At 45.4% G+C, this 25,209-nt stretch overlaps 1 protein-coding gene across 1 annotated transcript in view; it reads right to left on the bottom strand.

Moving 5' to 3' along the window:
- Window positions 1-454: 454 nt before the first annotated feature.
- The window catches only part of JADE1 (jade family PHD finger 1), a gene marked incomplete at its 5' end in the record, with an annotated part of 25,416 nt that continues 661 nt past the window's right edge, over window positions 455-25,209 (bottom strand). The window contains 9 exons of the mRNA XM_010155284.1: window positions 455-1,353; window positions 2,252-2,369; window positions 4,583-5,113; window positions 8,767-8,883; window positions 9,438-9,605; window positions 10,893-11,104; window positions 13,028-13,215; window positions 16,790-16,947; window positions 20,384-20,466. Coding sequence (XP_010153586.1) covers window positions 455-1,353; window positions 2,252-2,369; window positions 4,583-5,113; window positions 8,767-8,883; window positions 9,438-9,605; window positions 10,893-11,104; window positions 13,028-13,215; window positions 16,790-16,947; window positions 20,384-20,466 — 2,474 coding nt within the window. The remainder of the gene's footprint in view (window positions 1,354-2,251; window positions 2,370-4,582; window positions 5,114-8,766; window positions 8,884-9,437; window positions 9,606-10,892; window positions 11,105-13,027; window positions 13,216-16,789; window positions 16,948-20,383; window positions 20,467-25,209) is intronic.

The following is a 25,209-nucleotide window of genomic DNA, read 5'->3' as shown; positions in this document are numbered from 1 at the left end:
GCTGGGTGAATTAAGAGCTTGTGCTTTTCCAGAAGGCAGGGGAAGGGAGTAAAATTGTACCAGTGCTTTTTATCTAAAAGGGATGAATGCAGCCTACTGCCCCCTCCCCACCCGAGCCCCTTCTAAAAGGCTTTCGTGAGCTATCATAGTGTTCATCGCAAATCCTGGTTGAGTAGAGATGTCATTTCTCTGCTTACTCAGGGAAGTTGCAGACAAAAGAGATTCAGACTTCTCACAGATCTGGGGGGGGCGGACGATGGGATCAAAAAAAAAATAAAACCCAGCTTTAAGTGCATGTAAACATGTTTATAGAACTCCGGTATTATGGGTTATCAACCTGTCAGTCCGTAGCCATGTCCAAGCATTCTCTTCTCTCACACCAATAAATAATGCAGAGTTGACTTGTAGGCAGTGATTCTACTGACCACGGTGCTGACAGTGTCCCTGTGTCCAGTCAGGATGCCAGGATGCTTCTTCGAATAATGTCAGTCCTTCGGCTGATAGTGCTGCTGGGACTGAGCCTCTGCTGCCTGTACTTCTTTTCAGCCACTTCCGGCTCCGAGTCACTCATTTCGGCATCGGGGGTGTACCCGTCGTTCTCGTTGTCAAGCTTCCGCTTGCGTTTTGCCCTGTCCTTGGGTGAAACTCTGCCCACACCCAGGCAGGGGTAGCTGGAGTTCTGGCGGCACGTCTCCGGGCTCTCGCCCTGCTGTTGCCTCTCCCCCTTCTTTGGAATTCGGAATCCACCCCAGTTTTTCACTGGGCTCGTGGGCATCGTAGGCACTTTAACTACTGTCTGGTGAGAGTGTGCTTTGACAAGACCACCGTTGCATGTAGGCACCATATCCCTCCGCGTACCAGGTGCTGACCTACCACTGGAGTGATTCACAGCCCTTTTATTTTCCGACTGCCTCTGAGAGAGTTCTGTGGGTCTCAGTGGTTTATGGTTGTGTTTAGAAGTCTTTTCCTTTAGTTCTGCCTTCATCACCTCACCCTGTGAACGACTGTCTCCTCTTTTTCCGTGGTCTGGTATAACTGTGCCGTTATTTTGCGGTGCTGATACAATCCGTGTTTCTGCAAAGGTCTTGTCAAAATTTATAAAGGTACCTGGAGCTGCACTGCCTTCCCTCTGGCTGGGCTGCCTCAGCAGGGATTTGCTGTCGTTCCCGGGGCTGTTTCTTACTCTCTCTCTCTTGTGTGACTTTTTCAAAGAGCGGGTTAGAGATGTGCCCATCTGTTTCCTGAAGAATGCAGAATGCCATTTCAAATCCTCTATCTTGGGGGCATTGGGGCCCAGAGACGGACTGTTGAACAGCACAGCGCTTTCCAGTGAGGAGAAGGAGGATGACACGCCTAAACGTAAACAAATCAAAATAAAGTCAAGCCATTCCACGTCTGGGTACCTACCATTTTTGAATGTGCCTATTTTAACTCTGTTCCTCATGCCTGACATGTCCCGTGGCATAAACGGGCGTTCGGTTGCCCATCCAGCACCTTTACGTCATGATCACGTGACCGTGTGGTGGTTTCACAACACCCTGCTGGCACAGTTTACCTTCCTGTAGCTGTGCTGCAGCTGATGACGCAGCTAATACAAACCCTAGCCCTACTACTGTATCTGCTAAGACTCCTCGGAGAGGGGCAAGAGGAAGCAACCAGCCAGTGGGTCTGTTCAGTTCTGTCTAAAAGAGGGTTTGTAAGTTACAGAATACTTGCAGGACAATCCAGTTAATGCAGTTACTTTGAACTTGTTACTCATCTTTCTGAGAAGACTACTGGCAATGAGATGAGGCAGAAAAACCCCATGTTTTAACACCAGAGTGCTACCTTGGCCAACTTCATTTCCTTCAGCTGCCATCAATGATGCAAAGCAGCACATACTCAGCCTTGACGCAGCGACACTAATAAACCAGAGACTGACAGGTACCATATGGCACTGGACTGCAAGTCCTGGTCTCTCTGTCACGAGGAGTCATTCAAGAGTCACAGCAGAGAGGATCTGAAGCAGCCAGCCGCTCGGCGCCCCATGGATAAGAGCGCAGACTCACCCGTTTCTATAGCAATGTGCCCACCATCACGGCTACAGGCTTGTTTGGCCTTCCCATCTGCTGATGCGTGGTGGACTACACAAGATTTTAATGAGAATAAACGAGGTCCTGTTTGTCCTTCAAAATGAGTCATTAGCCTGTAACCAAACCTTTCAATGCTTGTGCCTGTGGTCTTACGTGAAAAAGAGAACACTGAAGCATACCTGAAACTCCTTCTTGTTCCAACTGCTTTGCGCAGGCATTAAATATCTGTTCCTGAACTTTGCAAACAGATCTCTTCATTTTTTCCCTCCGGGTCACCATGTAAGTGAGATTGCGCACCTAGGAGACACCAAGGTGATGAGTTTTACAGGAGCTGTGTTTCTGTAATGTTGTCAACTTGAACTTTGAATTAGTTCAAGTACCACACACCATTCAAACGAGTTAGCAGTGTATTTAAATTTAACCTTCTTCAACACGCTTCTTAGAAGAGAGTCTTAAATACCATTTAATTGACAGATTATGCCATCAGATTTGGGAGGGGCACAGCACAGGAGTAACTTTTATGAACTCCTGAGTCATGTGTACAGGAACTCTAGAGAAATGCTTGCATACCCTCAGTATTAACTAGCCTAGCACCATTTGCCTCTCGTTGTTTGAGACACAACAGAAAATTATACTTAATTAAGAGCATTTAAATGCGGAGAGCTCTCAGCAGTTCCAGGCTCTCCGATGCCCCTGCCATGGCAGCATGACTGCTCAGAATGCATGGCCAGCCTGCTCGCGGCATAGCACAGCGGAGGTAGCAGGCACTGGCAACAGTAACAAAATTATTATTTAAACTGTCTCAGGTTTCTTTGGAGAAAACTGCATTTCTGCCCTTAAACTGTGACCGTCTAAGCTGGACAGCTGCGTAAGCTTCCCCACCACCGCTCTCCCAAGTGATCAGAAGCTATTTCTTTCCCAGATGAGGGAGGGAATGGCCGAGAAGTGTACGTTGGGGGTTCGAAGGTTCCCCTCTCAGCACCACGTAGCTGCAGACAGTGCGGTACCCTGTGGATTCCAACCTTGCAGGCTGACCTCACAACCATTAAATGTCTCCTCCTCAACAAGTGTGACTGTTTTCCTGCTCTCTTTGACTTTTCCAGCCCCTGGACAGCCAGTACTTTTCAGTAGCTGTCATTACACTGTGGATTTGAATTAGAAGGGATTCATCTAGCTTGGTAACCTTCCTGATACAGTCCACAGCCGCCTGTTCTTTGCCTTGTCCAATCCAAGCTGCACAACCCATGTGTCATGTCCACACAAGTGCCTGTTTCATTGGGTGAACTGGATGACACAGTTTCAAAATCTGTTTCTAGATGGGTGACACTGTCACTGATGTCACTCCTAATCAGGTCTACCCAACTTAATCTTGAAGAGGAGGAAAAAAACTTAGGTCCCATTTTTTATTTTTCTTTATCCAAGTGATCTTGGATGTAAAATCAGTAGGAATAACAGCCTAAAAATTTTACTATAATGATGTATCCTGTTTTGACATCACACTTAAAAATGGAAAGGATACATACAGAATAATTCAAGATGCAGAGAACATAGTGACAACTTACTTAGCTGACTGAAGAAAAGATTAAAAGATATCTTGAGCACAGAGAGCAGAAACAAAAGACACCAGGTACCTCGCTGAGCTAGGGAAGGGTCATGGGCTGCAAGCTGATGCTAGAAAAAAGCTTTGCAACAATTCACTACAGGAGTGATTAGCCAGCAGGACCCTTTACAAAGGATGCAGTAGATGCCTAAGCATCTGCTGTCCCAGTTTAAAGACTAGACTATGTTCTGGAAGAAAGGCTCTAGTTTACCCACAGGTCGCTGAGGCTGAGGTAGGACCTCCTGAGCTGGGTTCTGTACATGGCCTACACAAGCCACATGCTGTATGGGAGTGAAAAAATAATTTCACTGCTCTTTCTGGGTCTAATAGTTAACCCAAAAGTGAAGGAATTCAGGTTGTTACAGGATCAGCTGTACTTAACACACCAGACTGATGCTACTGAGCTATTCTTCATATGTTCAAAACCCAACTGAGGGGACTATCACATGCCTCCCAAACACAGCCAGTCCAGTAAAACGTCATCCTGCTACGCTGCGTCAATGCAACACGGATCTGCTGCAAATGAAAGTACGTCTCAATCTTTTCCTTCTTGTGCCCCAGATGGAAAGGAGCAGAGAAGGCCCTTAAAGGCTACAAAAGCTCCAGCTGGGGTGTGCAGTACAGTCCACAGCCATCAGTGTTAACCACTAAAAAAGCGTAAGTGGAAATACAACAACCCAGTTTTAGGGAGTCTGGATGCTACAAGCCAAGACCTGCTAGCCCTGCAGACTAACTCTCAATTGGCCAAGGGTAACTGGTGTGCTCCGTAGAAGTGTAGTGTTAATCTTTTCTGACACCACAACGTGGAGTTAAGGTGCGCACGGAGTGCCGCACGTGAGGGCGGTCAGTGGGAGAACGGCTAACAAAGGCCAGCACACCTCGCACCAGCGCAGGCGGTGCCGTGGCTTACCCGCTCTAGATCCTGCCGGAGGTGTGTGAAGAGCTGCAGCCTTCTGAACAGAACATCCTGCTCCCGTTTAGCCAGATTGTCCTCTTCATCCTTCTTTGGGGTAATCAAAGGCTTATTGAAGTTGGATTTCCTCTTCAGCTTCCAGTACTGGTAAAGGAAGTCCACCAGCTCCTCGGGCAGCGCTAGCGCTTTGGCCACTTCCAAAGGCTCAACAAACGTATAGAACTCATCCTCCAGCTGCTGGAGCTTCTGCTTGCGGAGGCTGACCCTGTGAGCCTCCTCCTGGTTTTGATCCATGCTGTGGAAAGGGTCGATGTGGGCAGGAAGAGAGCTGTCCCGAATTCTCATCCCATTCTCCTGGCCCGGGCTTTCACCAAAAGCCTCGTCATCTACTTTCTTGGTGGAGCTGTGCTTGGGACAGTACGACTTGAATTTCACCTCATCGTTCTCTGCCAGTATGGTCTTCATCTCCAAGCCACGGTCAAACGCACAGGTGACGTGAAAGGCTGTTCTGCAGTTCTTCACAGAACACTACAGAAATTAAGTGAAAATTAATCAAATATAAATTTAAGAACTCAAAACAATTCGCTTTGGAAGAACAACCCTGTTACCGTGCTCTGCTTCTAAGCTGCATGTACGTTCCTGCTCTCTTTTAATTAGGTTTACGATTTAGTGCTTGCAGACCAGGCAGCGATTAAGTGGCCCAGTGGGACAGGAGTGGTTAACCCCTCCCTGGCCCAGTCCCGCTATTCAATAACCAGCGAATCCACAAGAGGAGCATTCCTACGGTCCCGGGAGCCACTCATGCACGGCAGGGTTACACAAAGGAGAATGATCCCCCTTTGGCTGTGCCAGCGTGAGAGAGAAGGAAAAACATCGCGGTGGCTCCAGGACAGCCTGGTACTTTTAATCAGAAGTCCTTCCCAGCGCCTGGACCCATGCTATCCAAAAGGCCTCAACCAAGGGGAATTTTTTTTCCCTGTTATCCCAATTGTATAATGTCAAATATTAAATCACTGTCAATCACTACTTCGCTAACTACAGCGTTCACTTGACCTGGGGGATGAGGAGAACAGGAAATTCAATGTTTTGTCACTGTTCTTCCCCTCCAGTGACCCAGCTGCCACGGAGTGCTGGGCACTCGTTCAGCTGGCTTAGCACTTCAGTTCAAATGTACGTAACTCTCCCTGCACGATGGTGTCACAGCCACAACCAGCCACAGAGAGGTTTAAATACATCCGTACGTCTACACACACCCACACAGACGCACCAACTCGCACCTCTGCCTCCAGTGAAAAGAGTTTAAGGTGAACATTAGCGCTATTAACTAGGAGGAAACAGAACTATGTGTAACCCAAGTCATCTGACCTTAAAGAGAAAGGCATTGTGCTAGGATGTTTATACAGGGTGTAGTAAAGAAGCCAAAGACCTTTCTCCTGGGTTTTGGGGCTCAGGTTGACTTAGCAGCCAGATGGCACAGAAAGGTACCACAGAGTTTAAACTGCAGCAGTTTCAAATGAGCATTCTCTAATAAAATCAGCATATAAAAGGAATAAAAAAATGCCAAAATGCCAAAAAGCATCTTTTGCCCCTTCCTCTCTTACTAACAGACAAGAGAAAGCAGCCCAATGGGAACACCAAGCAGTGCAGGAGAGTACTTCAGCCATGGTTTCCAAGCTGCTGTCGTTCAGACTCATCAGCTCTTGGCGTGGCTGATGTTTTACTGGGACAAGAGGGGAAAGCCTGTCTCATCGGAAGGAAATCAGCTGAACCTGGGAGAATATGCAGTCTCCTTTTCCCCAGGTTATTGCACCTGCTGTCTGCCCAACCTGACACATCCAGCCTCCGGCTTTTCTACTTGTTGTGCACCTCTCACGACGTCTCTGGAGGATCTCTCTCTCAGTTCACCCAGCTAATGCTACTTCCTTTCTACTGCAGTGGCTTTGTATCATGTTCTTCTCTGCGGTGTAAAATCTTCCAACACAAATCTAAATATTTCTCAGTGCTAGCTTTAATGACACCAAGATTTACATAACTCCTATGAAGTGTCAGGCAAAGCTGTAATGTTTGTCCCTTCCCCATCATTTCAAATGTAGAACTGTCTGAAGTGGCAGCTATCGTGCCCACATGTCATCCTGTGTCATCATTAGGAAGGAGAGGTGGTATCAGAATAAATACAGGAGGACACTCCCCTCTGCCCTGCACACTAACAGACACAAATACTCAGTGTTCAACTTAAACTACTCCGAGTTAACCCTTGGAACAGGTCTGGAGAATGGACAGAACAGTTTGAATGCTGTAACAGTGGCCCAGGCAGCTCTACAAGGAGGTTATTACGACTGCAGATTTATATGCTGTGGGCAGATTTATTTTCTCGACTTAACATTTACTATTTTATACACTGCTGAAATGGAACCAGACTGACAGGTTTCACGGCTGCATGGCTGGTTTACAACCTTTTCAGGCAACCTCATCAAATGACTCAGAGCAGAGGGAAAAAGGAAATGGATAAAACCTAATTTTAAAAAAGTGTAGGACTTCAGCCATTTCTGTGTCTGAATGCTGGTCTTCCCGTCATGGATCCGGTAACGTTAGGCCAGCCACAAAGAGAAGGAACTCTGCTTCTTCAGACTTACTGTGAGACAGCACAAACTTTCTATCTGTCTCGGGGAATGTCCTGAGGATCGTTGTGCTGAGGTATATGAAGCACTTTGAAGGTGAAAAACACTACCACAACACTAAGCTACATTTTATCATCTTTTTCTACACAATCACAACACTGCCCTGGGTGGGTCACCTGCCCTTACTCATCATTCGTCCTTCAGCGAGGCAGATCAAAGCTTAGTCTCTTGCCTTAGGAAACCAAGGATCTCCTCTTTCAAAAATCTGGGGCTCGGTAGTGTTTTTGTCACAATCTCTCTATATTTTAAAATGGTTCTTAAAATTATTGTTCAATATTTCTGAGTGATTTTCCACTGTAAAGGGTCTGCACTTGCTTCACAGCTAACAGCCCAACGCAAATACGCACGTGAACTCACACCGCCCAGCCTGAAATGCCCTGGTGCAGATCAAGTCAGCTGTTTAACAGCCACCGTTCACAGGCTACGGTGAGAAAGCCTGAATCCAAATCCAACTGAAACTGCAGAGAGAATTTCAGGAGTGTGCAATGAGACAAACTGGCACCGGCCCAAGAATGTGAGTTGTTGGTATGAATCCAATGGCTATGTGGTGCTGGCTTTGTAGTTTAATTATTTATCGCATAGGGAAATCTTTATTTTTGGAACTATGAAGACTAGACGTCTATTTTGATTCTGCCTCATCTTGCTGTTTCGGGCAGTCATCATCCCCAAGCTCCAGTGAGGGCCAAGAAGCCAGAACGTGGCACTGCTGCTACACCAGTGTGAAATTCACACCCAGGAGAGTTTTGGAACCAAGAGTTCCAGAACCTACCCACGATCAATGGGGGAAACGGGACTCATTTCCTCAGCTCGTGGCTTGCCTGAATCTCAGAGCAGACCAGTCAAGCAATCTGCTTCTTTCCTACTGCTCAAAAAGCTCAGTATCAAATGATGAGACGTTCTCCTCAGCAACTTAAAAGCTGGACCAAATAGTTATAGGAAAAATAGGTAGAGCCACAAGAGTTCAGTGTTAAGTAGCATCTAAAGTGAGAAATTCAAAGCTACAACTGGCTTTACCACCAAAGTTAAGGTGTTCACTTCCACTGACTTTGCTGAGAGCTGGGCATGCTCAGCACCTTAGAAATTCAGGTTGTGACATCAAATACTCAGCGCCCTCTGTGGTATCCAACTCGTCTTAGAAGTCACTAAATAGGGAAGGACAGACAGGTTTCAGCACAGAAGCTTTCAGCATTCAAGCTTTGGGTTTGTATGTGGTACCTCACAGAGATAACAGGATTTTTTCCCTACTCAACAACATTTCAGTTTTATTTCAGTGTACTAATAAATGTATCAGTGTATCTACAAATTAGGAAGTCTTATGAGATGCCCTGACTATTACTGAAATTTTACTAGAAAGTAAGAGCACACTAACATTCAAAAGCATTTTGGGTGCAATTAAGTCTGTAGTAACAAACAGGAAACCAGAGTTTACTGCGGGTACACATTTGGTGTATCTACTAAAAGCTGACAGAACAAACCACACGGATGTTTGTGCAATTATATTACCTGTATAGATGCTCCAACTTTTTCATTACAAAGGCTGCACACCAGTGCCCATCTACTGCTGGGAATGTGAGAAATCTTTGTGATGGGCTCCATTTTCTCTGGGCTTCCAATGCTCACCTAAGAGGAAAAAAGGTTAAAAGACACAGAGTGGCTATTATGCTCATAACTGAAAAGGAAAACGATTCTATCAAAGAAATCAAATTTTGTGTGTGCATATGCAAAATTAGCCTGTTCCAAGTCTCTCAGTTTATAAGGAACTAAGAAAATTAATATTCCTTTTTAAAATACTCGGTTCTTCACTGCCTGAACAAAAGAGCTTCAAGGTGAAGCCCTCCAATTTAAAATTATCACACAAGATTAATTATGAGAACTCACAAGGATTCTCACTGTCACATCTGACCTTCCTGATTCACTTTTGATGCTCTGTTTACACATTAAAATGGTACTTTGTGTGGTTGTTCAATGAGCTTTGCCCGCAGCAAAGGCCTAATTTTTTGAGGCCTGATTTTGATTGACAAAGGTAACATAATTACTTTCTCTACAGATGACGAAGTACCATATAGATGCTACACTCTTCATACCAGCACACACTCGGTTGTACAATGTTCTTGACAGATTTTGTCTCTCCCACTATCACTGCAGCCCTGAACTCCCAGAGGATCGGCACCTACCTCTGGAATCCAGAGAGCACAGCTAACATGGACCCACTTTGTGCCACTCCGGGTCGGCTTCATGGCACCACCCTTCTTGGGACACAGCAAACACTTGGGCTGAACGCCGAGCGCGCAGGTCCTGCACAGCCAGCTGCCTTCCGGCACCTTCAGGATCCCGTAACATGCCTGTATTCCCATGTACAGAAAGGGTAAGAAAGGAAACAACATGAGTTTCTGTTACCTTTTAGCTCTTTCTACATAGCTTCTTGCAATTCTCAATGTTCTTTATGGAATTTCTAACCCAACAGAAACATTGGCTTGTGGAGGAACGTGAAGACTGTGTTTGCCAGCCGAGAGCAAGGGGACTCTGGACAGACAACCCTGCCAGCAGTGAGCTGGGATGAAGTGCAGCATCACAAAGACTGCAGGTAACAGGAACTGGACTGTATCTAATTCAAAAGGCAAGAACCACAGACTGAAGAGCTCTGCTGTGCAATATTCAAACTCCAAACCACAGGGGTTTACTTCTGTTCAGAGGGAAGAGTGCAGAACAGCAACTAAGATCACTTTTTCTAAAAGGTTGCATATTTATAGAGACCTGCGTCCAAATTACTGTGAATTTTCACCCTCCTAAGTTTTGGATTTGATAGAGACTAAGGACAGGGAACCCCTACAGGTATAAAAACATGCACCTGGGGTATCTTGCAAGATAGTGATTTGTACCTTACAGCTGCCATAGGCGTATTTCTTTATCATCAGTACAAATGAATTTAAGCAACACATGCAAGAAAACACCCATCTTGCTCATCACACAATGCACTTTTCCAATTGCTGAATGACAAAGCAAACTTCTTAAAGCTGGGAAGGAAGGACAGGCTGATAGGAAGGCACCTGCCACAGTAAGAAGCATCCACGGAAATAGATAGGCTAAAATTCTACCTGTTGTTCCGTGCTAGTAAGGACTTTAACTGCCACAAAAAGGTGGCACATAGTAGTGCTTCATTAGCTCAGCTCAGGTCAGTAGGTTCTCCATTAAGTTAACTATAATAAATCCCATCTGTGTCCCTACTGATTGCCTGAAAGTTCTTTCTTCCCCACTCTGCTGAGTGAGCCTATGTTGCTGGTATGAAAGGTGTGTTAGCCCCAGAAGTGTGCAGAGAGAGGAAAGGGATATAGCAAGAAAAGTGACCAGGTGAGAAGGCAGAAGAGGCTATTCCTCAGCTTGTAAATTCCTCCACACAGACACAATACCACTTTTCACCCTCTTAGCATGACATTTGTAGAATCACACGTAATAATTCTCCTTCTCAATTACATAATTTCTGAATTCATCCCACCGCACAATGGTGAACTCTGCAAGAAAGTAACCAATCGATGTCTGTCACTGGAAAAAAATCCGACCCGTTATCTTTAATGGCTTGGGAAAGTTTGTCATCACCCCTACGCTCCCCCACTGTGCTCTGGCCGCCGTACCTGGTGCACACAAATATTGCATTTGTCACAAAACACCATTTCATTGCCATCTTCTCCATCTGGAGACTGACAGACGTCACAGACAACATCTTCATCGTATTCAATGCCAAGTCCTTCTTCCGTCTCAATAGCGTGATTCATGTGATCGTAACAACGTTGTTCAAACTCCTCTATGACCATTTCCATCGTGTACTCAGCCACCTGAGGCATCCCTGGGAAACAAGAGTGGTTACTAAAGAGTGATAACCACCACCACACACCATTCCAGCTTCTTTTTTAACGCCTGAGTAGACAGAGCCAACCCCGCACGTATGCGGGGCACTCCCGGACAATCGTGCCTATTCCAGCATACGTGAAGGAAACTGTAAAAAACTAAAAAGTCAAAGTCATCTTGTAACTGTATTTAACTAATAGAAGTGGAGTATCCAAAAATCAGTCTTTCCTGAGAAAAACTTTCATAAACTGATTTTGGCTTCCCCATCTTGCTCTTGTTTTTCCTTCTGGGCCAGCACTGTCTATGGTTTTTGCTTCAAGTTTGCAACCCAGATGTTGACTTTCTGGGGAAAGATTTGAGAGTGTTTGGAACCAAAAGTGACGGGGGTGGAGGGGGGATATCAATGACAAAATCTGCTGTGATACATAGAGCAAACTTGCAGTTTCTAACAACAGTTGTTGGTTTTTTACAATTTCCAACCCAACAAAGGGCTCCCTCAGACCCTGCTACACCAATACATTTGTTTGGTTTAGAATGTGAAAAACACAATTGTCATAAATGCAACATCGAATCTGGGATGATAAACAAAGGCAACATCGAATCTGGGATTTGGTCTTTTCAAGCAGCATCCATCAGAAAGTTAGCCATGACACCACAGCTACAGGCTGATTACATTTCAGTATTCTATAACGCAAATTTGATCATTTAATTACTATTATATCCCTGAAAAAGTATCTATCATAAAAGCAGCAAGAAAAATATCAAAAAAAGAGAACAGTGCCTCCCCCTCTGGGTTCCACCTCTCACTTGGCCCGACAATGAGCCAGCTCTGATACTTCGAAGTTGGTACCACACCAACCTTTACCACAAGGTCATGCCACACAAACACCGGTGAAACCAAAGCCAGCCATCCTGCTGCTCCAAACAATTTTTTTCCTCTTGCAAAGTCAGTTTAGCACCAGAATTTCCATATACATAAATCACTACAATAAGCATAACCTCAGGATATCCTGCTTTGTGGTTTACCAGGTCTTGGGCCACGCCACGTATGGGCCACAACCAGGAATGACTGAACTGGAACCCAGAGCAGGGCACTGCCACAGTGCTAAACCAAAAATCAAGTGTTCACCACCCTGTACAAACCTCTCCCATCGGGCACAGCAGCTTTTCCCTTATCTAAACAATGTAGCGGAAGTTCTGTGCCGACTTACAACCCCTTCAGCTCCATGGAAACCCCTCCTGAAGCACACACCAAAGAAACATGCCTGTTCTGGCTCCCCTGCCCCTTCCCACACACGTGCCACCCTGTAGAAAAGGCAACAGCTGCTCCCCTGGGGCTGCTCCTCTTCCTGCTTCTAAACTGGAACACATGGTCCCGGTAAGGTTTGGGAGGTTCCTCCAATAAATCACTGTGGGAATTCCTTACGGTCTCACTCCCTGCACAGTTCAGCTGGCGTGGGTTCTCTAAACATCCCAAGACTCCTTGTCTACCTTCTTCACACTCAACACCACTGGCTAAAGTGATGATACGGAGATGGGACACAGAGAAAAATAAATAAGAAAAAGGACTAACTGGAAAAACTACTTGAATGGTCAATCTGATGTTCTCCTCAAGGACCCTGATGGCAAAATGGGAACTTCGTGAGAACCCCTTTACGAAATGGAAAGCAGCAGAGAAAAAAAAAACCCATGTGGCCAGATTCTGACCTGGTCGAAGCAGACACAGCTCCGCAGTTATGAAAGCATGTATCTTTGCTCAGTCGCATCAGGTTTGGTTTCCTGTGGCCACCCCAACTCATATGATTACTCACTATTCCTACCTCTGTCGTCTCTTCACACTGCTGCTCTCCCTAAAACTATTCTTAAGATTGCCAGCTTTACAAACAAAAAGGCAACAAAGACAGAAGGACTTTGTGCTCACCCATTTCTTTGAAGTCTTCATTGGCAACCTGCAGCCACGCTACGTCCACATCATCGAGATCGTAGCGACACACACTGTCTGCTAAGGTTCGAATGTCAACGTATCCTAGCTCTGGAGGCTCCGAACCTGAGGAGACAATATACTTCCTGGGACGCGTAAATGTGACGGCTTTCGTCTCAGACACAATCCTAAAACAGACAAACAAGCAGAGGTCAGGTACGCTGGGTTGGGAGAGACTTGTTTCTAGAGAATTCCAAGTGCCTCATTTTGAGTGACTAACAACCACCGGCAGTTATCTGACCATCTAAGCAATCGTCTCGCACCCCTGAGATGGGAAATCAGCTCAGCGCACTTTTGTAAAGGATTGGCAGTAATATAAGACATTTAATGGGAGTTGTCTAGAAACTCAGTTCATTACCAGACTTCTAAATGACATGAAGAGATTAGAGGATAGAGCTGTGCTTACTCTCACCTCAAATTCACACTGGTTTACAGCTAGAGTAAGAGCACTGTATTTATGTAGTGATGGCTGCCATATACACAGATGTTAAACTCTGGTTTAAGACATTTTTTCAATCAATCAATCAATCAATCAATTTAACTACAATACAAAGATCAAGACGATCCAAGGAAAAAAGTAGTACTTCCTGCTATATTTCAAGTTTTCTTTCTGACAGTATGTTTCTCCTGAACGGTTTTGGAGGTTTTTTTTGTACATGTGTAGCTATGCCCACTTGCAAAATTCAGACGACTTTCCACAGGGAATCAGTAATTGGCACTAGCTTCGCCTTCACTTACCCAAGCAGATCCAAGCTCTGGCATCCCGGGTCTGCATCTCCTCTTTCACAATCACTAATGTCATGCTGGGCCAAGCGCGATTATTAATCGGCTGCTGCTGAAACTACCCTCTCCAAGGTTTTGGAGGTTCCAGTTGGCCAACAACCAACTATGAAAGCATATTTTAGCTGCAAGCCAACTGAAATATTGTTTGAGTACAGGCACTGGACCAGGAAACAGGAAAGTACCTACCACACATAACTGGTTCTAGGTCAGATTCCTGCAATGCCACCACTTTGCAAAGCCGCCCAATTCACCAGGGACAGCAGGCATTCTACCAGCAAGCTGGTGACTTGCCTCCAAACAGCAAGTCAATCTGTCAGTCACCCTGTAGTGCAGTCCGCTCAGCAGAGGACACTGCACACATTGACATCTGGTTTGGATGAAACCTGCCCCACGATGCATCGCTGGTGCCTCCAGGAGCAACAGGCCACACTGCCAAATGGCTCCAGCAGCACCAGTGCTGATGATTCTTTGGTGCCCTAGTGCTACAAGGGAGGAGATCACACCACTCTGCTGGGAACAGCCTCAGCTCCACATCAAGCAGGACGTCCTCCACCCTGTTTTGCCCCCATTCTGAGGTTGAACATGTTAACTCCTCCTATCAGAAGACCCTGATCTGCCGCTATTGTATCCGCACACACAGACCTCGGTAAATCCTCTACCTATTTCAGTCTCCCGCACAGCCCTAGATCTTCCCCTCATCTAGCTTATTTCACACAACAATCTGAGACATCATGGGCAAGAGCCAAATTCTAAATTTGGGGCTTCAGCGGTGCATAAAGGACTGTGAGCATACGAACCTGAATGACCTTGCCAGCCTAACTGCACTGACCACACTGTTCCTGGTCACACTGCACAGCATTAAAACGTCACAGACTACTACATCTCACAAAGAATTTACTTCAAACTGGGCACTGCTAGCCAAATCTTCTGTTCCATAAATTCATTCCCAAGCACCTCTCCATGTGGGAATCACAACCTCTGGGCAGCACCCTGAACATGCTCTCTGAACACCACTGGAGTGGTGCAGAAGAAATAAGCACAGGTAGTTCAGCTTCAAAATAAACCACCTTCACCTCTTTATTTCTGTGACAGAAACAAGTTTAAAAAAAAGCAACACTTACTACATACCAACCAACACGTTCAAGTGAATTTCCCATGTGACTGAATGCTGATGCTGAATCACCACCCAGACTCACTCCTTTTCCCACACCCCTGAACCTACTCTTGCTGCCCTGACCGGTGGCTACAAGGCCAAAACCTTTTATTCTCTATGATGTACCCCATCAGCATCAGCTCTCTGTACTGTATTTTGCTTCTGTTCTACACCAGCGACTATTTGACTGTTGCTGATTCAATTTACAGAACCTCTCCCTCCCCTCCCACAGTCAGGCACAGAACAGTTCCAGCACTCCAGCTCTGCCATGGCAGAGCTCTCCACATGTTTTCTGAGGGAGCAAACAGGGTAATAATTGGCCATCAAGGGCCACTCTGAGCAGCAGGTGCTCATCAACAGGACCATACAAGATAGCTCAGCAGCTAAAAAAGAGTGGTGCCTTCTGTGCTGACATCTACAACTGTGGGTGCCTTCTTTCCCCATCTCCTTTAATAAATTTAGAGCAACACCTCCATTGGCAGAGAAACGCTCTCTCCTAAGTGAGCACCTGGATCTCACATAGCCACCAAACCCCCTCCCTGAAAGATACAGGGTGGGGATCCCCTGGAAGGTCTCCGTCTGCTAAAGTCCACAGGTCTCCTGGCCCTCCTGCAGCCTTGGGAGATGCTTGAAAGAGAAAGGAGGAAGGCCAAGACAAGGTGAGCACACGTGTGTGTGCATTTGTGCAGGGACTGGCTGAGGTCAGCGTGGAGCAGGCTGCAAGCACTGCAGGGAAACCGTATGCTCCCATGTGCTAAACTGCGCAGCAGAGAGGAAAATGCCAAGTTCTCCTTGGAGCTCCAAGCCCAGTCCTTCAGATGGAAGGAAAGGGTTTACCTGATGTTCGAGTAAGTTCCTCACTGCACAGAGGAACTCCTACTCCAAGGTTAAAGCTGACAGATGCAGACCGAACAGCAGCAGTGTAGTGTCACCCAGAGTTGTTTGCTGTGTATCAGACCGGGCTGTTCTGGCCCCACCAGCACCGGTGGATCATATGGTAATGCCTTATGGGCCAGCCTGCACTTACTCAAAGAGATCTAGTATGATTAAATGGCAACAATCCTTGTTCTTCCTACTTTCTCCAGCTCCAGTCCCAACTAAGCATTAGATAGATGGGCTGCAGCACACTCCTGCCCTTACGAGGGTACTGTTTCATTTAAAACACAAAACGATACCTAAGTGTAACAAACAAGGTAAGGAAAATAAGGGTTTCTTGCATAAGAGCCAGAAGATCTCACATTCATGGATGTAGTTACATGCGCATCTTTTAACAGCTGAAATGTTGTACAACAAACTGTTTCCTAAGTTAGTAAATGAAACAACCAAAAAAATAACATGAAAACAAAATAAATACTCCATTTTCACTAGCCCTTCCATCTGGCTTGTCTAAGTCTTCCTTGAAAGGAACCTATGGCTTAGAATGTAGCACCAGAAGCATCAGACAAGGGCTCTCCCAGCAATGCTGAGTGAGGTCAAGTCTGGGCTTAAAAGCAGAAGCTATTTTTAAGGTTCTGTCATCACACTCCATCCTCCTGTAATGCCCAAAAGGGTTCTCTGACATTCATATTTCAACACACAGGCAGAACAGGCTTGACTCTTGACCTCCTCAACCACTCAAAACGCTGCGGCAGGTTACGGTTTGTCTCAGAGAGCCACAACCTTTCTAGCTAGGCACTGTGGAATAAAGCGCAAGAAGCCAAGGCAATGTAGGCATAAGCTGCTAGCGTAAACATATATGCATTTGTTTACATTCCTCCAAACTATACCTGGCTACTGGTTGCGGGATGGTCCCTGGGCTAACTGGCACCTGAACTCCCTTTTCCCACTCCTGCCTCCAAGGGTCTGCCAGCACACAGTATTCATCGGGGTTCAGCTGGAGCGAGTCATGTAACTTCATGGCAGTGATCAGGTCCGTTCTGAACACCTGCAAAGAGAGTGACCAAGAGAGAAAAAGACACTGACATTTGATATTCACACTCTATGATTCACAGCTTCAGGGTAACCACAGAGCACAGTGTGAAACACGGTCACTGTACCAGCAGTGAACTAACCCAGCCCACTGCAAGACAGTTCACGTGTAGCACAGGGAAAGGGGTGGCTGAAGGTGCAGATATTGATAGAACAGCTTCCAGCTCGCTTCACTACGAGTCCTGGCACTCCCCCTGCGCTGGAGATGGTGATGCTAAAAGGTGCTACCCACTTGCACATCCGTTTTGGCTGCAATGAAAGCTGCAGGACCTTTGTGTCTTAAAACAGCAGCAGAAAGGAAGGCTCACTTTCATTCCAAGGTTTTTTGGGTTTTTTTTAATTATTGGAGCTCTGACTAACCCAAGGACATTTTAGAAATTCCCTGTGGTAGAAATCAAGGCATGACTCTACCATGACCAGCCGCAAGAGGAAATTCTAAGGAGATGACTCTTTGTGCAAGTATTAAAAATAATAACCCCAAATATCAAATAAAATAAGACCTGAACTGGAATTCCAGTGGCAGCCCCACGTTCAGCACAGGTGCTTTTTACTCGATCAGCTATAGACACCTCCGCATCACAGCTGTAATTTTACTCGGCCTTTACCAAGGCATCCACCTCTAAAATCAGCAGGCAACTCGGGCTAGCAGCCACAAACAAGCAGCGATGTTGTCTTCAACAAGCCATGGCATGAAATAAAAAGGGATTCGCTCTTGCAGCAGGCATGCTCTGGTACTGTTGTGGCAGCTTCAACCTGGTTTGCCACTGCCTGTCAGCACTGCAGAAAGCAAAGGGTGCTGTCACAGGCATCAGAACTGCAAGCCTGCATGTCTTTACAGGTCTTCCAGCTCGCCCCACCCTGCTCTCCCCGTCAGCCAAGGCTGCTGTAGGCTACAGCAACTGCACTCGGCACTCCTCACCTCCACAACCACAGATTTGTAACTACTCCATGCCACGTTCAAAGGAAAGGGTTAAAAAGCACCCAGGTGACAGAAAATAAGCACCACCAGGACAAGAAAGAGGTAAGAAAAGACTGCAGACTTCTCAGTTTGTGGTAGCCAGAGTCCAACACCACATCAGCCAGACCACATTGCCGAGTTCCAAAGGGAAAGACAGATCACTAGGGCAGTGCTCCCAGGTCCTCTCATGGGGGTGCTAACGGGGCAAAGTGACAAATCCCGGTCCCCTACCCAGGCCCAAAGCGATGGCGACAGTGGCTGTTGCACCTTAGCTCCAGCCAGCTGCTGCATATGGCTGAGAAGAACCAGCCCTTCACATAGCGCCAACCAGGCAGGTCTCCCCAGGACAGCGATTTCTGTCACGTGCTGTCCACACACCCGCAGTCTCAGTAGATTCCCTGCGATGCTGGGCAAGTGTTTCAGAGAAACAGCGAACCTGATGGTTAACCACACTTTGGAGAATATTTCAAAGTGTGACCTGCTTTACCACACTGCACATCTTGAAACCTCTCCTCCCTCCCAGCACACACATACTATCCCACTTCTGTCTCAGCATGTTTCGGTTTCCACTCTGCTTTTGTCAGAAAAATAGCATCAAATCATGATGTTTTTCTTAACTCCTGTCTGGACATGTTCAGAAAAACTGCCAGTGTTAAAAAGTAAACAACAGTATCACCATATGAAGGGACGGGTGAATGCAGGTAACGAACTATAATGAAATGTTTTAAACGAATTACAAGTCCTGTGAGGCTCCAGTCAAGAAATGGAACATAAGCCACAAAGTAAACTGGCTCACAAAACAAACAGGCACAGCTGGCCAGGGGATTCCGCACTTCAAAGCAATCAAATGTCAAATGAAAAGACAACAAAAACATAAAGTGGGACGCAAAGCTTGCTCAGTCCCTGAGCCAAAGGAACTCAGGCTCTTGGATAAATTTGTCACAAAACTCCCTCAAAGGCAAAGCTCATGCAGCACCTGACAAGCCAAGAAACTCCTTCCCAGGCCAGTGGCCCTGTGACACCATTCTTTCTGCTCTAATTTCTGATGCAATCAGACTGCCCAGAGCAAAGCAGAGCTTACAGAAGTGCTGGCTCTCAGAAGCGCTGAACACTTCAAAGCTGAAGGGTGAAACCCTGGCCACGCTGAAGTCAGTGGGAATTTTGCCACCAGCTTCAATGAGACCAGGCTTTCCGCCGGGGAGTTTAGCAAGTGCCACTTTTCTGCCAGCACTCATCATCAGAATAGTGGGCTGTGGTGGGCAGACAATGCAAATGGGGGGAGGAAGGGGGAAAAGACTATGGAACAGAGCTGAAGGGTAGTATGTGATCCAGGCTGAGAAAACAAGAGAGAACAGCACAAAATCGCAGAGATGCTGACAACAAATGCAAGGAGAGGGAGAGAAGAAAACAGAGGCACACAAAACCAGCAGCAAGGTTGGTAATTATCTCAGATTATTTCCTCATAGCCTCTTGTAAGGTACTTCTCAAAACAGGGTCAAAGGGGCTCCTTCTAACGGATGTTCAAAAGCTAACTAAGGAAAGCAGGTCTATCACCAACAAGAATAAACTCACCAGGGGTCTCCACATCCACAAAAAAAAGGGTCTTTAACAGCCAACAATCAGAAGATTTGAAGACACCAGTACTACGTGTAGTTCACATTGAACAATGAATGGGATTCTTCTGAAAACTCTTCTCTGGGACTTAGATATAACTGTCACTGAGGAGATTAATAAAGCATTTTTTTTCTCAACACCCATCACCCGCTAATGCATCAGAAATACATGTATTGGACAAGTTAGTTCAGTGAAGAAATTCCACCTCTCAAAGTTAATGCTTTCTCTGCAGCCTCCGCAAAGCCCACAGTGTAGTACTTGCCTGAAAATAGGGAGATCCAGCAAGAATATCTCCAAAGAACTGGATCGCATTTATGTGTTACTAACGCTTGATCCCTCCTGGAAAGTTCAGAGATTTCTATCTCCCCTGACAGGATTTCCTCAAAGAGCTACATAAGACAGAACAGTCAGGAAGCACGTTTCTAGTCTGACAAGCACTTTTAACACAGATCACATACCAAGGACCAACACCAATTATGAAATAAATGCTCCTAATATAAATTTTCACAAATCAAGCTACAAATACACCCTGATTCCTAAAATACTAGAAGAAGGACTCCACAGCTATATTGAATAGGTGTCAGACTGTAACAAAATTCACAGATACAAACTGGTGCTGGCAGGGGCTGTGCCAACAGCTGAACTCCCTAATCTCCTGGCAAATGAAAAGAACGGGGGGGGGGGGGGGGGGGTGGAGGAGAGCGGTGTTGGTGCCAGCTTTTTGATTTCTTGAAAATGTAAATCAGAAGAAACGGATCCATTACCAGAACACATTGTATTTGATGGATGTAACAAAATTCTAATCAAATCCCAGAAATACCTCAGAAGGTTTTCGATCTTCATGTCTGGAACTCGAAGTCCTCCGACGTCGAGATCTGGAATGCTGGGACCAGGTGGACAGACCTAGGATACAGAAATGATCATCTGCAGACACTGCTGGCATCTGTCAATAAAAGCCTTTGCTCTCGCTGCACACCCAAGAAGGCCAATTGATTTCAGTGGCACTATATGAGCAGGGCAAGGCAAAGGCAGCCTTCTCTGACAAACCTCCGAAAAGACTCTTTCAAAATGAACCAGAAAATAACAGTTGCTCAGTCATAAATTGCTGTGATCACCCTTCTGGGTTGGTTTTGGTTATAATTTTCTACTGATACGCGCATGTATCGGCTGCACTGCACTTACTGGCCTTCCATACAGCATTTGACGAAAGCTGCCTTATAACATGCTTCCCTGAGCATCAATAAACCACTTTGTGCAGTTTAATAACTGACCAGGAGGCCTACAGATCCCACAGATGTACTCTGTGAAGCTAATGTTTGGGTGTCCTAAATATCTCTACCGGTTACCCAATTTTTATGTTACACCTGTGCAAAGCAACTCATTTTAATTCAGTAAAATTTACAGGTAGGGCAGGTATTTTCCACTGCCACCTACACAGCAGTAATGAAAAAAACAGCCAGTAAATACTTACGGGTTGGCAAGATGAAGGACTTCTAAGAAAGCCTGTATGATTGGGAAGCCAGCACCTACACACTGAACTCTGAAGCATCAACACAGATTGTACAACTCTGAGCATTAATTTAGACAAATAAAACAGAACCGATGCAAAAGCCTTCCCACACTGCTCATTCCTTCACTGCCTGCGCACATCGACGCTGGGAGTAAGAAGTGTAAGGCTACAGTCCTTAAGAGCAACATCACCACACATCATCCAGCACAAACCTTGACGGACCAGAACGCACTGTTCAAAAACAGATTGCAGAGGACAGGGTAAGTTCTCTACTAAACCCAAAAATCATTTTCATAGTGATGTGACTGTCCAAGAATTTCACTGGAAAGATACGGCTAACAAGTCATCTGAAGTATTTGTTATGTTGTATTTAAGCTTTCGTCTTCTCTTTTCACTTAGTGATATGTTAAGGAATCTGCCCCAATAAAAACCACTCTCTAATACAGCAGTGAACAGCAGATGTTGCACAGAACACGCATAACGGTCAAAATTGAAGCAAGGTACACAGCAAATGGCTAAAAATTTCATCTTCTCAGGTATGAATACAGAAACGATTATTTTAAGCAAATGTGAGTGGTTTAATATAAAAGCTGGTGATTTGAAAGGTTTTTAAAGAGTCATGGGCACTTTTCCTAAGCCCCTCTATTTTACAGTTCCAAGTACATGTTCTCTTAAAAAAAAAAACTAAAGAAAAAACACAAGCAGCAGTATAAACCCCATCCAAGGACCCCGTCAGCCTGTACCCAAACTCAACCTACAAAGTCAGAGAGGAGTAAGTGAAATCGCTAAAAAAGGGTCAGACACACAGCTAAAATTGACAACAGAAAAACAGATTTTTTCCTGCAATATAACAATATAAATATTAACATTTTAACATTCAGAAGATGTGATTTCTTTAATCAACAGCCTCACTAGAAGACAGGCCACATACACGCCCACAGAGATTAGCATTGCGTTCTCGTGGGTTCTGATATTTTCCATCAGCAAGACCTTGTATCTGACCAACTACGTGCCCCTCAGGAATTCAGCGTCAGACCACTGCAGCAGCAAGTCACACACTTGGACATTTCTAATTCATCTGTGGACCTGAGTGCCTTGTGCGCTGCTGGACATGGGGAAGGGAGCCTGCAGGCAGTATAATGAATTAATAACAACAAGCTGTATTGGCAAAGTGGTGTTTGATGTGAAGCTTCTATAGGAAAAGAGCTGGTGGGTCAAGAGGCTTTAATACAGTTGTTCCCACGTAACGCGGACATCTGGCTAAAGTACAGCAGCAGCAGTATGAGGTACTTCTGGATCCATACCCATGTGCTTCAGTTCAGCTGGTGACAACTTATCATTAGGCAAGCATATGGGCTTCTGGGTTTTTTTAATGTGGGAAATAAGAGATGGATTTCCAGGTCTCATGCCACAGAGCTGAGACACAAGCTACAAAGGTGAAGAGGAACATAATCCTTACCATATCTTCCATCTCCATTTCTTTACTGTGTCATCTGCACATGCTACGCATCAAAACTGTCTGAAATGTGTACTTCTGTTTTAGACACAGTCTGTGTACACAAGGGTCAGGCCGCTAGATTAACCAACTATTCTGTGCAACATGAAAGGTCAACTCAAGTGCTGTATTAAAGCACACTACGTAAATTTTCCATGCATAAGGGACCACTCACACTCAGCCAGCCTTCCTCAGGATATATTATGATGAGTATTTTTTCCACACCAACTAACTTCCTACAATGAAAAAGGTAAGAAATAGTTTTTCACCTAGTTCTGTAATAGCTGTTCCTTGCACACAGAATTGGTGAATGCACAGTGAAAACACACAATGTTTTTAGTAAATAACTGAAGAGACTCTTGTATTTTTCTGAGCAGGGTAATCTGACTGCACATAATACTAGGAGAAAAAGGTGGAAGAATATCTCAAGTGACTGAGAGTTTAGTACCCACTAAGATCTGTAACTGTAGCTAACAGATGACCTTTGGCAAGGGCTCCACTTCAACAAGGAAAACATTTACTCAGAATAAACAAAATCCAACTACAAGGCCTACATTCACGGATTCAAACAACCACCACCACTTACAAATGCAAGACACTGAAGGAGCCAGTCAAATGACAGTAAAATATCCAGCCCATAACAGTATTAAATGTAACTACTTTTGAAATTTCAAGTATGAATTTCAACTCTGCTTCATGGCAAAATACTGCCTTCAGCAGTGCCAAGACCAGGCCACTGAATTACCCAAAGCTGCTTTCATTAACCAGCAATCCACCCGCTCTGAGTGTACCAATAAAAGTGCAGGAGGAAAACGAAGGATGTGATTTGTCTTTTAAGCATCCTTTCCATATTCTCATACCTCATCCAGAAGAGGGACCTCACTAAAAGAAAAATTTCACCAGCAATTACAGCTACTTCAGTGATTAATGATCTGATTTTTATGTCTAAATACATGAAGTAAGAACCACTCCTGGATTCTATGAAAAGAACAATCCACTGTGGTCAAAAAAAACACAGGATTCAACACAGCTCTTCTGTATTATAAAAGCTCATGAACCTAATTGAGTTATTTCAGAAGGATTCCAGACACTTTTCACCAAAACAATCCTCTTGCATTAGGTATCTAAATTATTACATTCATCAACAGCTTCCTGAATACCAGCCTTACTCCCAAACTGGATTAGAATCACCAAGACTAGAAAAACAACTAAAAATCAAGACAGAGTTAAACCCAGGTTTGGTAAAACAACAACAACCACCATAAAAAAAAAAACCCCAACCCACACACACATAAGGGAAGTCTGAATCCCTAGGATTTGGAAGATATAAAACTTCTGTAAGAAATTGTTATATACCTCATGGGAGAAACAAGTTCTACGGCAGATGGAAAATTAATGAGATGTTAAGAGAGCCCATACTACCAAAAATCATGTGAGTAACAGTGAAAAATACACACTCCAAAGCATGAAGCAAAACAAACACATCCAAAACATGCATCACTATCATTAGACTTCAGAGATAAAAGGTGTCTTATTAAGTGCCTACCCTGATACATGATGATGCAAGTTAAGGGTGAACACAGTGGCCTAAGTAGCATCATCACTCCAGGAAATGGAGGTACCAAGTCCATTCCGATTCTTTTAGACTGGGGATCCTTTCAGATGGCCTAAGTGTTTGTGTGTTTTAAAGGTTTTCATCACTGAGAACAACGGGAGGAGGATCATACCCTTACTACATGTCTCTTTTCCCTTTCCATTTACCCACTTATAGATAAAACCCCAAAAGAAATCCCAAACCACTAACGAGGTGTAATTCACAGAAGGAGAGGCAAAGCTCTAACACACTACTCATGCTGGAAAGGTGACTTCTAAGCCTTGAGTAGAAAACCTTTCTGTTCCCTTAGGCTACTATATACACCTTATACTGTAAAGACAGTGTTTTTATAACACTGCTTGTGGTGGGTTGACCCTGCCTGGAGGCCAAGGGCCCACCAAAACTGCTCTTGTCACTTCCCCGCCTCAGCTGGGCAGGGGAGAGAAAATATAAGGCTCATGGGTCGAGATAAGGACAGGGAGAGATCACTCACCGATTACCAGCATGGGCAAAACAGACTTGACTCAGGACAATTAATTTGTTACCAATCAAATCAGAGTAGGATAATGAGTAATAAAATCAAATCTTAAAACACCTTCCTCCCATCTTTCTTCCTGGCCTCAGCTTCACTCCTGATTTCTCTACCTCCTCCTCTCGAGAATCACAGGGGACAGGGAACGTGGGTTTCCCAGTCAGTCCATCGCACATCTCAACCACTCTTTACTCCTCAGTGGGAGAGCTCCTCACACTCTGCACCTGCTCCAGCATGGGTCCCTCCCACAGAGTGCCATCCTTCAGGAGGAGCCTGCTCCAGCCTGGGTCCCCACAAGGCCACAAGTCCTGCCAGCAAACCTGCTCCAGCCTGGGCTCCTCTCTCCATGGGGCCACAGGTCCTGCCAGGAGCCTGTTCCAGTGTGGGTTTCCCATGGGGTCACAGTCTACTTCGGCCATCCCCCTGCTCTGGCATGGGGTCCTCCCCAGGCTGCAGGTGGATCTCTGCCCCACCATGGCCCTTCATGGCTGCAGGACCCAGCCCGCCTCACCCTG

This window comes from Eurypyga helias, unplaced genomic scaffold (assembly GCF_000690775.1).
Source record: "Eurypyga helias isolate BGI_N326 unplaced genomic scaffold, ASM69077v1 scaffold14047, whole genome shotgun sequence".
Taxonomy (NCBI): Eukaryota; Metazoa; Chordata; class Aves; order Eurypygiformes; family Eurypygidae; genus Eurypyga; species Eurypyga helias.
This window is presented reverse-complemented; position numbering and strand designations above follow the sequence as displayed.